The following is a 14,743-nucleotide window of genomic DNA, read 5'->3' on the forward strand; positions in this document are numbered from 1 at the left end:
TGCTAACAAAGAAGATCAAAACATACAACCAGAAGAAGAAAACAAAGTCAAAGCTCCTACATCCAAAACTTCCAAGAAAAATACGAATTAGTCCCAGGCCTTGGAAGAGCTCAAAAGGGATTTTGAGAAGCAAGTAAGAGAAGTAGAGGAAAAACTGGGAAGAGAAATGAGAGTGATGCAAGAAAATCATGAAAAGCAAAATAACAGCTTGCTAAAGGAGACCCAAAAAAATACTGAAGAAAATAATATCTTAAAAAGTAGCCTAACCCAAATGGCAAAAGAGATCCAAAAAGCCAATGAAGAGAAGAATGCCCTAAAGAGCAAAATTGGACAAATGGAAAAGGAAGTCCAAAAGATTACTAAAGAAAATACTTCCTTAAAAATTAGAATAGAGCGATTGGAAGCTAGTGACTTTATGAGAAATCAAGACACTGTAAAACAAATCCAAAAGAATGAAAAATTAGAAAACAATGTGAAATATCTCATTGGAAAAACAACTGATCTGGAAAATAGATCCAGGAGAATTTAAAAATTATTGGGCTATCTGAAAGCCATGATCAAAAAAAGAGCCTAGATATCATCTTTCAGGAAATTATCAGGGAAAACTCCCCTGATATTTTAGAACCAGAGGGCAAAATAGAAATTGAAAGAATCCACCGATCTCCTCCTGAAAGAGATCCCCAAAGGAAAACTCCTAGGAATATTGTAGCTAAATTCCAGAGTTCCCAGGTCAAGGAGAAAATATCACAAGCAGCCAGAAAGAAACAATTCAAGTATTGGGGAAACACAATCAAGATAACACAAGATTTAGCTGCTTCTGCATCAAGGGATCACAGGGCATGGAATATAATATTCCGGAGGGCAAAGGAGATAGGATTACAACCAAGAATCACCTACCCAGCAAAACTGAGTATAATTCTTCAGGGGAAAAAATGGTCATTCAGTGAAACAGAGGACTTTCAAGCATTCTTGATGAAAAGACCAGAACTGAATAGAAAATTTGACTTTCCAATACAAGACTCAAATGGAACATGAAGAGGTAAACAGGAAAGAGAAATCGTAAGACACTTATTAAGGTGGAACTGTTTACATTCCTGCATGGAAAGATGATATTTGTAACTCATGAGACCTTTGTCAGTATTAGGGTAGTTGGAGGGAAAAAATTATATGTATGTATATATATATATATATGTAGATAGATAGATAGATAGATAGATGAATAGATAGATAGATAGAGGGTACAGGGTGAGTTGAAGATGAAGGGGTCATATCTGGAGAATAAAATTAAGGGGTGAGAGAGGATTATACTAGGAGAAGAAGAAAGAGAAAGGTAGAATGGGGTAAATTATCTCACAAAAAAAAACAGAAAAGAAAAGGCTCTTACAGTGGAGGGGAACCAGGGGAAGGTGAGAGGAAATGAGTGAATCTTATTCTCATAGGATTTGACTTAAGGAGGGTATAACATACCCTCAATTGGGTATGGAAATCTGTCCTACCCTACAGGAAAATAGGAGGGGAAGGGGACAAGAGAATAAGGGAATGATAGAGGGGAGGGCAGATTGGAAAAGGGGGTAATCAGAAGCAAACGCTTCTGAGGAGGGACAGGGTCAAAAGAAAGAACAGAATTAATGGGGGGGCGGGATAGGATTAAGGGAAATAGAATTAGTTTTTTACAGCATGTCTGCTATGAAAGTGTTTTGCGTAACTGTACATGTACAGCCTATATTGAGTTGCTTGCCTTTTCAATGAGGGTGGATGGGAAGGGAGGAAGGGAGAAAATTTGGAACCCAAAGTTTAAAAAACACATGTTTTAAAAAAAAATGTTTTCACATACAATTGGGAAATAAGATATACAGGAAATGGGGTACAGAAATCTATCCTGCCCTACAGGAAAATAGAAGGGGGGGAGAAATAGCAGGGAAAGCAGACTAGGGGAAAGGGTATTCAGAATGCATGCCATCTTGGGGTGGGGGGAGGGGCGAGATGGGGTGAAAATTTGGAACTCAAAATCTTGTGGAAGTAAATGTTGAAAACTAAAAATAAAAAAAAAATAAATACTGTAGAAAAAAATATTGCAAATGGATAAGGTTTTATTAATGGAAATTATGAAAGAAGATGCATTACTTTCTGCTTTGCTACTACACCCTAAAGACCATAAGGCTTTTCCATATGATTGGCTGCCAAAACTCCCTATATGTGTTGTCTCCTTCTGTAGCAGTGTGAGTTCATGAGAGAAGGGGCTGTCTTGCTTTTCTTTTTGTATCTCCAGTGCTTAGCCCAGTCCTTTGCACACAGTAAGTGCTTCATAAATGCTTTTTCTTCCCTCTTTCTCTTTCTTCTTTCCTTTTTCCCTCCCTCCCTCCCTTCCCCTTTCTTCCTTTTCTTTCTTTTCTCTCTTTTTCTCTCTCCTTCCTTCCTTCCTTCTCTCCTTCCTTCCTTCTTTCCTTCTTTTCTTCCTTCTTTCCTTCCTTCGTTCCTTCCTTTCTTCCTTCCTTCCTTCCTTTCTTCTGCTTTCTACTCAGTCTCATTGAGGGTCATACATATTCTCCATACCTGGGGATACATTGCTTTTCTCCATGAATAAGAAAAAAGGAACAAGCCTTTACCCTGATATCCTTTCTAATCACCTGACTGTACTTCCATTTTTTTTCTTTTTGAAAGTTTTATTTATATTCTTTAAAAAAATAATCACTATTTATTTTCTGTGACTCCTCCTGCTACTAATAGAACCTTTACTTGTAATAAATAAGAACACTCAAGCAAAACAACCAAACACATCGGCTATGTCTGAAAACACTTGTCACATTCTGTACCTCTCTGCTGAGAGACAGCAGGCATGTTTCATCATCAGTCTGCTAAGTCCTAATTGAGCACTCTGACCGTACTTTCCCAACAAGCAGACTATTGCTAATGTGGGAAGTCTGTTTTTAGCTGGTCTTTAATGTACAGATCACTCATCCCGTCTCCCTGCCTGCCTCTCCTGGTTCCCCTGGCCCACCACAGTCTTAACCTATGGCAGAATTATGTCTGTTTTTGACAGAAGGACAGGAGATTTTTTTTTTTGGTGAGGCAATTGGGGTTAAGTAACTTGCCCAAGGTCACACAGGTAGTATGTATCAAGTGTTTGGTCTGAGGCCGGATTTGAACTCAGGTCCTCCTGTCTTCAGGGTCGGTGCTCTATCCACTGTGCCACCTAGCTGCCCCTAGGGCAGGAGATTCTAAGTGACATCAAGGCCTACAGATGTTTTTACATGCTTTGAGACCATTAGAGTGTAAGCTCTTTGAGGGCAAGGACTAGCTTTTGACTTTCTTTGTATCCTCAGTGTTTAGCACAGTGCCTGGCATGTAGTAGGGGCTGAGGAAATGCTTGTTGCCTGAGAGACATGGTCCTCCCTAGAGATCAACAACATTCCTGCTGGCTCTATAGCAGGTCTAAGAGCTTTTGCTCTTGTGTGACCTCTGGTTAACCCTTGTCACCTGGTAAGGTGGTTCCCTAGATGTCTTGAGAGACTGGTGCTTATCTTCTGAAGGATGACTGTCATCTAACTTAGCTCAAGTCCCAAGTAGGCAGCAAGAATCAAGATCCTTTCCTTTTTCATCTTGAAAAGCTGCTTTAGCATCTAAGCAAATTTACTCATTCAAGGTCTTAGAGGACTTTGAGAATGTCCTGGGGTATCCAAAATTATCGGCCTGCCCGCCCCCTTTTCTTCCTCTTGTTGTGTCTCACAACATTGTCAGTAATTGAACAATGTGCACCTGAACAGCTGTGTCCATTGAGGGGCTTAACAAACATAGCCTCGTTGTCATACAGAGCTTGAGATGTGTGTTTTACCAATGGCAGAAGGACTGACTTTTCAATGTCACATGCAAACAGATTTCTGACCTCTGATGCCAGCATGATACAGTGGGCATTGAAATGGAGTCAGTAGACTTGGGTTTCAATCCAAGCTCTGGGAACCTTGGACAAAACTCTTGACACACCCTTCTGGGCCTCAATTGTCTTATCTGTAAAATAAAGGGATGGGACTAATTAACCTCTAAGGTGTCTCTGAGGTCTAAATCTATGATCCTTTGACCTTGGCTGGCCAGTTCTGTGCAATCTATCACAGGAGGTGGGAAAATGAGTCTGCTTATGTTAATTGTGAGAATTCCCTCAAGATATGAGGTAGCTCAGGGCCCACACAAGGATGTATGTATATAATGTACATTCTCATACATATAATCTTAGATCCAACTTGCCAGGATTTACAGGAAACGTCTTAGCATGCCTTTGTAACCCTTAGGCATTTGACCAAGGTTGCAACATTACTTTCAGATGGGCTAGTGTCAGGGAAGCCTTTTCCTATAGTTGCTATGTGGTGGGGTTACTGACTGCTCTTGTTCCCGAGGCCAGCTTTCCCCTTAGGAAAACATGAGCAGCGTTTTGGTCTTCTTCAAGAATGAAGGACAACAGGGGCAGCTAGGTGGCGCAGTGGATAGAGCACCGGCCCTGAAGTCAGGAGGACCTGAGTTCAAATCCGGCCTCAGATCAAACACTTGACACTTACTAGCTGTGTGACCCTGGGCAAGTCACTTAACCCCAATTGCCTAAAAAAAAAACCAAAAACAACAAAAACAAAACAAAACAAAACAAAAGAATGAAGGATAACAGCTAAGTGGCACAGTGGATAGAACACCGGCCCTGGATTCAGGAGAACCTGAGTTCAAATGTGGCCTCAGACACATAACACTTACCAGCTGTGTGACCCTGGGCAAGTCACTTAACCCCACTGCCTAGCCAAAAAACAAGAACAGGAATGAAGGACAATAATCAACCAATTATGGGCTTATCAGCCTGAGGGATGATACTGGGAACAAACTGTCCTTCACTGACCAAGAAACCCCACTATGGAGGGTCCTGAGTTAATTGGGAAGAATGACCATTGCCCTTTGTTCCCAGAATGGCTCCTTTTTACCCAGGAAGTGTATCCCATCCTCTTTCTCCTCCAAACAACATTGTACCTAAAGCCCTTAACAGGACAGAGACTGGGTGCTCCCTAAGAGCAGAGGTTGGTACCATCTCTTTCCCCCATATCCTTAGCCTAGTCGTAGGCACAACAACAAAGGTTTGAGAAGTACTGGTTGACAAGAAATATGGTGGGGATCCTTTTTATTGGATGGCTGCCAAAGTCCCTCCCAACCATCAAACTCTATGGTTTTGTGGATTTCATTTTGATACTGATGTTGATAAAATCTCAGCAATAAAAAAAAAAAATAAACCTAACATTTATTAGTGCTCACTATGTGCCAGGTACTATGTTAAGTGCTTTTTAAAATAAATATGATCTCATTTGATCCTCAGAACAACACTAGGAGGTATGTGCTAGTATTATCCCCATTTTACAAAAGAAGAAAATGAGGCAGACAGCAGTTAAGTGACTTCCCCAGAGTCATACAACTAGATAGTGTCTGAGGCTGGAGTTAAACTCAGGTCTTCCTGTTTCCAGATCTGGCTCTCTAACCACTGTGCCAATTAGCTGCTTTGATAAATGGCCACACCCAAAATTTGTAGACATTGCCCTTTCTTCCCTCAGTAACTATGTAGGGTTTGAAAGAAACAAAGTCACAGAATCTCAGACGTCTTAGTCCTTGAGTCTAATTCATGTCTGATCAAGAATTCCTCCTGTGTTGGGGGCAGCTAGGTGGTGCAGTGGATAAAGCACCAGCCCTGAAGTCAGGAGGACCTGGGTTCAAATCCAGCCTCAGACCAAACACTTGATACTTACTAGTTGTGGGACTGAGCAAGTCACTTAACCCCAATTGCCTTAAAAAAAAAAAGAATTCCTTCTGCAACATGACTAAACAAAACCAGCCTTCAATGAAAGCCCTTGGGCAAAGGAGAATTCACTACCCCTTGATGCAGCTGGTATAACTTTTTTTGCAAAATGACATAATGTACTATTGGCAGGCAAGTGGCACAATGGATAGAATGCTGGGCACAGAGTCAGGAAGACCCGAGTTAAAATCTAGCCTCAGATGCTTACTAGCTATGTAACCCTAGGCAAGTCATTTCATCTCTGTTTGCCTCAGTTTCTTCATTTATAAAATGGGGATAATAATAGCACCTGTCTCCTAGGGTTGTTTGAAGATCAAATGAGATGATAATTGTAAAGCATTTAGCACAGTGCCTGGTGCATAGTAGGTCCTTTATAAATGTTAGTTATTATTATAATTGTAATTATTATCTTAAAGTGCCATATAAGTAAAGCTTTTTATTATTCTCACTATTTTAGATTGCTTTCTGATAGGAAATATTTCTTCATATAGAGCTGAAATCTGCTGATACAATTTCCACCCAGTGCTCCTAGTTCTTCCCTCTGGGGTCCAACCAGAATAAAGTTGATCCTTCTTGTTTAAGACAATTCTTAAAATACCCAAAGATGGCTATCTCGTCTTCTATACACCAACCTCTCTCATAGTCCTCTCTTCTCCAGGCCATAGATGCCCAGGTCCTTCAATACATCTTCAATGTTAGTTCTCGTTTATTGGGCAAGTCCTGGAGGAAATATTTGTACATGTTTCCTGGTGGTCACTTACCAGCCTCATGGCGATTTTGCACTTCTGGGCATTGCAGCTCCCATGTGGAGATGGGGAGCTTGCCTCAGAATTATTACGGCCAAAGGTAAAAAGGTCCACGATGACAGAGTGGTAGGGGTCTCGGTTATCAATTATGACCAGGGGTGTGTGGTTCCATATGGTCAGGTTCAGGCCTTCCATGTAATTAACATCACCAGGACCAGAGTCGAGTGTTAGAATAGTCTTTAGAGCGGCCTCCATCAGGTCATCCAGTTCCTTCAGAAGATGCTTTACCTTAGAATACCTAAGGGAATTAAGTATGCCATGAGGGTGAAGGCAGCAGTTGCCTGCTGTACCGGGGGTGACCTAATTAAATAGCTTGTAGCTGTATCGTCCTGACTTCCTGTGGGGTATGGCTGTTATCCCATTCAAGAAAACCAGAGTGATGGTGCTACTGTCCTGATGACTTAATATAAGGACAGGATAAGGAGACTGGGAGGGGGAAGAACTAAGGAGGGTTAAGTTGCTGCCATTTAAACCACAAAAGAGAGGACACCCCCTTCCCAACGCCTCAGGTGGGCATGGAGAGGCAGGCACAAGCTGGTGGCTGTGCCATCCATCACAGGTTGGAACCAGAATAATCTGCATTTGGCTGTTCTGCCTGGCTGCTGGGGTCCTGGGGTGATCAACAGGGCAAGCAAACTAGCCTGGCAGACAGGTTATAAAAATCTAACAGCTCAAGATTTTGTTTGTACAAACCAGACACCACCCTTTTTTGGTGTGCATATTGAGCGAGGGGAAATTTGAGGAACTCCTCTCTGGTATTATCTACACCTGCCCCAGCCTCACCCATACAGATTTTACATGGGGGACAAGGGGGAAAAACTTCATCAAAAGGGATATGGAACCAATCTTAGATCCATATTCTCCCCAAGGCTTCCAAATGGGAGTGATATGTCTCTGCTTTGGGTACTTTTTGCAGGAGAGAGGACTAGAACCCCAGTGAGCAACCAAGGTTTCTAAGGTTTATGAGATTCAGACATGGACAAACACATCCTGAGTGTTCCATAAATGTGAACCCTGTTAAAAGTGAACACAGATGAAGAGAAGATGAAGGCAAAGGAAAAGGACCTGGGGCCTCAGTTTCCTTATCTGTAATGGTACAGATGAGATGTCTATAAAGTGCTTTGTAAATCTAAGTTATTATTATTTATATAGTCTATAAATCTGCACAGATTACATGGAAAGGATAAGAGGAACATAAATTTAGAGCTGTAAGGGATCATCTAGCTGGGGGTGGGGAACCTGCAGCCTTGAGGCCACATGTGGCCTTCTAGGTCCTCAAGTGTGGCCCTTTGACCGAATCTAAACTTCACATTCAAAGGGCCATGCTTGAGGACCCTGTGAAGTTTGGGTTCAGTCAAAGGGCCACACTTGCATATGCATAGCCAAGCAAAATAAATTCTCATATTGGCCATGTTCAGTAATGTCCAATCCCTTGTTTTACTGATGAGGAAACTTGAATTCTGGAGACATTAAGTGACTTGCCCAAAGCCATGTAGGGATTACATGCCAGAGCTGGGATTTGAACCCAGGTCTTCTGATGCCAAATTCAGTTCTACTTTGCCACCGTGCTTTCCATGACTATCACCTCTGAGGACAGAGAGAAACTTAGGTTAGCTCCTAAGAAGCTAAACTTCTTGATAGTAGAAATTGGTTAATGCTACAGATTCAGAATCTCCTTTCTTTCATAAAGAAGCCTTACACAAGGTGTCCCAAAAGCCTTAGTTTAGTTTTCATCTATTAAATCTTACAAGCTGTTACACTATTAAAGCTTAAAACTGCCCTAGGACTTTTGAGACAACCTGCATATCCATCCAGCAACCATCCTGAGCAGGAATAGGGGGATGACCAGATTTTGGCAGGGCCCCTTTCAAGCTAAGAAATGATCTTCTAAATCTCACTTTTTTTTTTTTTTGTTTGCAAAAACAAAACTATTTCTCAAGTGTCTGGGAAAAGCCCCCAGAATTCCCTGCAGTGTGTCCACTGTACCATCTCCCTTCCTCAACATCTTCTCTAGGGTCTGTCCCACTACGAGCACTGACTATTCCTTGAGTTTCCTTCCCCTCATCGCTCTGCCGCCCTGCTCTTCTGCTGGGATGTCGACATGGAACCCACCGGAAGGGGCTGGCGTTGCAGATCGTGACTGCTGGGAATTCCATAGTTTTGAAGCCGATGGAGAGGGTCACACTGACCTCCCACTTGAGGTAAGTCTGGATGAAGACGCTCCATTGCCAGAAGACCAGGGAGGCAAACAGCAGGGTGAGGACAAACCACATGACCTGCTTCTTGGGCCCCTCGCAGATGATGCGCTTGGGTCCGTGGGTATTGGTGTTGTCACAGTACCATACCAGAAGCTCCTTGTAGGTGTAGCCTGGCCCTTTCTGCAGGCGGTGCAAGCATTTCACCAGGTATTTTTTCATATTCATGTTTGGTGCTTCTTCATGGGACCTGGGGCACAGGGAAGAGAGGGGAAGAAAGGCACAAAAATTAATTTCAGCATTTCTCTTCACATATTTTTTTTTTGGCCTTTCCCCATCCTTGACACTGAATGCCAGATAAAAACAACAACCCTTCAAACCTGGGCATATCTTCAACTATCTTTAGGTGGTCTCCTCCCATAGAATGTTACCTCCCTGAAGGCAAGGACTGTTTCACTTTTGTCTCTGTATTGAAGTGCCTAGTATACAGTAGGTGCCTAATAAATGTTATTGATTGATTGAATGCTTTCCATGCTGCTCTTGTATCTCTAACTCATGAGACAATAAAGGCAGAGGGGTAGAGTGACAAAGAGTTGTATGGCACTTGTAGTTAGGAGGGATCTGGTTTTGAATCCCAGGTATGATGCCTTCTACTAATTGTATGGCTACGAACAAGTAATTTTCCTTCTCAGTTAACTCATCTGTAAAATGAAGATAATAATCTTTGCATTACTTCCTGCACAGGAAGTAAAGTACTCTGTAAAGGACCTCAAAAACACTACAACTACTTGTTACTACTACTAGCACTTACTGGCATAAGTGCTCTGTAAAAGATCTCAAAACACTACTATTACTATGGGTAGGACTAGGACTACTACTTTCACTACTACTACTATTACTACTACTACTACTACTACTACTACTACTACTACCACCACAACCACCACCATTACTTTCTTATCTTTACATCACAGTCATTTTCTGATATACTTCCCACCACCCCTATAATGGAATCTTCTCTAGTAACTAAGAATTTATTCCATAAATTTTATTCATTTAATAAATTAAAAAATAAACAATATAATGCCATTTCTGACAATGTATGCAACATTTAGCCATAGTTGTCTCCCACCTCTCTACAGAGAGGAAGGAGATCTGTTTCATTGTCTGTCCTTTGGGATCATTGTTAGTCTTTCAATTACTCAAGGTCTAGCTCCCTTTTAGGGATCTTTTCATCTATATGGTCAGAACTTATGGTGTATGCTGGTCTTTTGATTCTACTTAGGTTGCTAGGCATTGGCTGATATAAATTCAACCAGGTTTCATTAAATTCCTCATATTTATCATTTCTTGTTGCAAAATAATATTCCTTTACATTCATATACCACAGTTTGTTGAACTATTCATTCCCCAATCAATGGACACCCACTTTCTCCAGTTCTTTGCTACCACATTGCCTTTTTTTCGACTCATACTTTAAATATCAGAAATATGTCTGGGTCAAGTTCACTGTGCTAAACCAATAACTTGGTCATAGTCTAGGAGTCTCAGAGATGGAAGACCTGTGCTCTTTTCTTGATCTGGTTTCTTTTTGACTCTTGTCAAAATAGCGAATGTCTTGCGGCAGACAGTCCAGGAAAATGCTTTTTTGGCCTTCTATCCCTTATTCTAATCCTCTAAGTAGCAACTAGTTCTGACCCAAGCTTGCGTCATCTAGCCTTGCTGGGGTTCTCTAAGTTCAAAAGCTGACTGGGACAGGTTCAGTTACTTCTATAGGTCCCAAATCCAAATGGGAGTTCAATACTACCTTGGGGTGAATCCTATCCTTAACATTGGACTAGAAGTGACCTTTCTTTGTCCTGATCCTTCAGATTAGGAAAGATATGGAAACAGACTATCTCCAGAGCACAGGGAAGTCCTCAGACTCACCTTGATCCAGGCTTGTGGACCTATTTCATCAACACCATTATCAGAAAAAATTTACCGAGCACCTATGGTGAACTGGGTTCTGAGGATACCAAGACATAAAAGACACAGTCCCTGCCCTACAGAAGCTTACAGTCTAGTTGGGAAGATGCCATCAGGTGGCATATGCTAACTGACAAGTGAAGAATACAGATAGCTCAGTGGGGAGGGTGGTAGTTGGTGTCTGAAAGCTGACTCCATGAGGCATTTATTACATGACATCTACTTCTCTATAATGGTCTTCAGAGGGCAAATCAATCTTCCCCTCAGCCTCAGTTTCCCAACCAAGGAATGGTCATAGAATCATAGATTCAGAGCTAGAAAAGACCATTATAGACCCTCAAAGTCCAGCATCCTTGTTTTACTAATAAGGTGACTGAAAACCAGAAAGATTAAGTAATTTGCCCTAGATCCACAAAGGGAGAAAGTGCTAGAGCTCAGGTGTGAACCCAGGTCCTCTGCCTCCAAATTCAGCATGCTTTCCACTGTTTCTTAGAGAAAACTGTCCACAGTATGACATCTAAAATGTTTCTTTATTTTAAAATCACATTCTTAAAACATCTAGACTTTATGGTGAGAGAGACACAAGGAACAGGAAAAGAGAATATGTCATCCTTATTAAGTTTGTGTTTCTATTAAATGGACATATTCAATTCAGATGCATTCGAGTCAAGAAATCTATACTGAGGACCTATTCAGTGCAAAGCACTGTGCTAGGTCCTAGAAAAGATACATGGTTAACCCTCAAGGAATTTACTATCTACTGGAGAAATAAGCCAGATTACAAATAATTATAAGCCAGAGTAGAATGTTCTAAGCACGGGGCAGAATTACTGAGTGCTATGAGAAATTGAAGAAAGGGGAGCTTATTCACTCCCCACACCCCACTCAGACTAAGGAGAGGGTCCAGGAAGGCTAGATTAAAGAAATACTCTGAGCTGGGCCTTGAAGGAGGGAAAGGATTTCAACAGGTAGAGATGAGGAAGTTAAAGAGAGGGGTGGAGAGGATGTGTCTTAGGTCTGAACAAAAACATGGAGGTAGGAAAGGACTGGATGACTATGGGAAATGGTAAGGGGTATGGAATGTCAACTATCTGAAGGGGCATTATAAGGCTGGAAAGGCAGGTTAGGCCTAGAATAGGCTGTGGGAGGCCCTGAATGACAAGTTGAGAAATCGAAACATCATTCAGTACATAATGACTAAGCAATGGTTACAAAAAGGTACCAGGTCATTTTTGGAGTATGTTAACTTATTTTTATATTTTAATTTTATATTGATATATTTGTATTTTTGGGAATGTACACTGCTGACATACAGAAGGGAATGAGGATACTAAAAAATAAATATAATAAAGTAAGAGGGATAAGAACAGAACCAATACCACCCTAGGGAAGCAAAGAAGATAGAAGCTTCTAGGTTCTTGAGATGAGCTGGTTACTATAACTAGGTGATACATTTGGCTCTAAGATCCTTGGGCAAAAAGAAAGAAATAGAGTGAAATGTAGTTTTCATTTTAAGATCTAAGAAAACATTGATCAAAGACAGACATTTTCCTAGTACTAAACAAGCAAAATTTTGTCATGTTCCTTTAATGCAAGGGACATTGGATAGTTGACGTCTTCAATCATAATTTTACAAATGACACAAAATCACCATCCATGTGGATAATTCTTATATTGACTCAGGGTAGACAAAGTAGGCATGCCAAGGGTGCAGTTTGTTGGTGGGCTCTATGAAAGGCCTTCTTGAATATTTTTAACTAGAATTGAGATGATTTTATTGGTGTAATGATCTCCCAGCAAGGAAAATCCCTCTACTAATACAGATCTGTATCTGCGCTGCTGCTTAAAAGTTCTGAGAGTTGCCTGAATAATAATAGTAGCTAATACTTATATAACCCCGGAGGTTCTGTCTTTCCTGAGGTCCTCTCAAGCTATCTCAGGAGGATAACTACTTTACCACTTTATTTTTGTTGCTCTACATTCATTTTGTGGTGATTTTCTATCTGTTTGTGGAGAAGATCTAGAGATCCTATAAATTTCTGACCTATTCCGCCATCTTCGTATACATAGGGATTACCACGTGCCAAGCACTAAGCACTAAGTATACAAAGAAAAGTCAAACAAAACTAAAAACTGGAAGTCCAAACCTTTGGGTCAAACAGACAACATGAGGTAGAGGCCAACCCTGTCTGCCCTACTGCAGACAATCCCTCATTCTTTAATATTCCTCTTTATAAATAGTTCTGCTCTAACGTGTGTCAAAAATGTGAATTTAATCCAACACGATTGACAAATTACAGATTTTTTTTTAACATTATGTGAACTTCAAGTTTCTTGAGAAACAGTAAGAAGGCAGCAAACCATATTACTTCACAACAATTCACAAGCTACAACCCTTCCACCCACTTTCACAAACAAACTTCAAATCTTTGTCAAGGTTATTGCCATATTAATAGTATATCTTCTGGTGCAGTGGGAGCCTTCTGCTACTAGCCTTTGGTTGTAGCCTGTTCCTATCCAGGGTGCAGCAGGCTGAGCAGCAGCACTAGAATCCTAATGGGACCGCTATTGATTATAGTATTGAGGTATTTCTTAACCATTTAATATGCATAAAACTATGTTACTTTTAAAAGATGTATCATCTACAAAGTTTGTGAGTGTTGTGCCCCTAATACCACAAAAGACCCATGGTTTTTCTTGCTTTATTTGCATAGTATAAATAGTTTTTTGGACAGAACTACCTGTATACCTATTTTAATGCCAGAAAATTCTGCTTTCCATTGCACGTTGTTATTTGTTTTGGGATGAATTGCCACACGTTACATGAAAGTTCAAAGCCTCCAGGCAACAGTAAGAACAAAAGACAAATTTTTTAAACCTTACCTAATGTCTGCACACATTTTGATAAGCTCTGCCTTATTTAAAAAGAGGGCATCATGAAGAAATTGAAGCCATTTATAGTCATATGAAAAAAATGTTCTAAATCACTATTGATTAGAGAAATGCAAATCAAAACAACTCTGAGGTACTATATCATACCTATCAGATTGACCAACATGACAAAACAGGAAAATGATAAATGTTGGAGAACATGTGGGAAAATTGGAACACTAATGCATTGTTGGTGGAGTTGTGAAATGATACAACCATTTTGGAGAGAAATTTGGAACTATGCCCAAAGGGCTATAAAAATGTGCATACCCTTTGACCCAGCAATAGCACTTCTAGGGCTGTATCCCAAAGAGATCATAGAAATGGGAGAAGGACCCACGTGTACAAAAATATTCATAGCAGCTCTTTTTGTGGTGGCAAAGATTTGGAAATTGAGAGGATGCCTATCAATTGGGGAATGGCTGAGCAAGTTGTGATATATGAATGTGATGGAATACTATTGTGCTATAAGAAATGATGAGCAGGCAGATTTCAGAAAAACCTGGACTTACATGAATTGATGCTGTGTGAAGTGAGCAGGACCAGGAGAATATTGTACAAAGCAACACTGTGTGATGGTCACCTATGATTGACTTAGCTCTTCTCAGCAATAGAATGATCTAAGACAATTCTAGAAGATTCATGATGGAAAATCCACATCCAGAGAAAGAATTGACGGAGTCTGAATGCAGATCAAAGCATACTATTTTCAATTTTTGTTTTTTGTTTTTTTTTTCCTTTTGTTTTGTTTCTTCTTTTACAACATGACTAATGTGGAAAAATGCTCTGAAAAAAATGCTTGTTGGCTAACTAAGGAAACAGTGGGCGATTTGGAGTCAGAAGACTTGAGTTTGCATGGGAGCATTGACATTACCTGTGTGACCTTGGGCAAATCCCTTGATATCTCTTAGGCTTCTCATCTGGAAAATTAGGGAGTTGACCTAGATGACCTCTGAGTTCCCTTCTCGTTCTGAATCTATAATCTGATTTAATGAAAATCTTTCTAGATTATTTTAGTTCTATTTTTG

At 40.6% G+C, this 14,743-nt stretch overlaps 1 protein-coding gene across 2 annotated transcripts in view; it reads right to left on the reverse strand.

Annotated features, from left to right (window-relative positions):
* The window catches only part of SCNN1B (sodium channel epithelial 1 beta subunit), a 92,044-nt gene that overhangs the window by 33,912 nt on the left and 43,389 nt on the right, over positions 1-14,743 (reverse strand). For both annotated transcript variants that reach the window (XM_027839472.1, XM_027839473.1), the window contains exons 2-3: positions 8,734-9,066; positions 6,577-6,859 (exon numbers count right to left, since the gene is read on the reverse strand). In XM_027839472.1, the coding sequence (XP_027695273.1) occupies positions 6,577-6,859; positions 8,734-9,044 (594 nt within the window). In that variant the 5' untranslated portion in view covers positions 9,045-9,066. The remainder of the gene's footprint in view (positions 1-6,576; positions 6,860-8,733; positions 9,067-14,743) is intronic.

This window comes from Vombatus ursinus, unplaced genomic scaffold (genome assembly GCF_900497805.2).
Source record: "Vombatus ursinus unplaced genomic scaffold, bare-nosed wombat genome assembly UNPS02014832.1, whole genome shotgun sequence".
NCBI lineage: Eukaryota > Metazoa > Chordata > Mammalia > Diprotodontia > Vombatidae > Vombatus > Vombatus ursinus.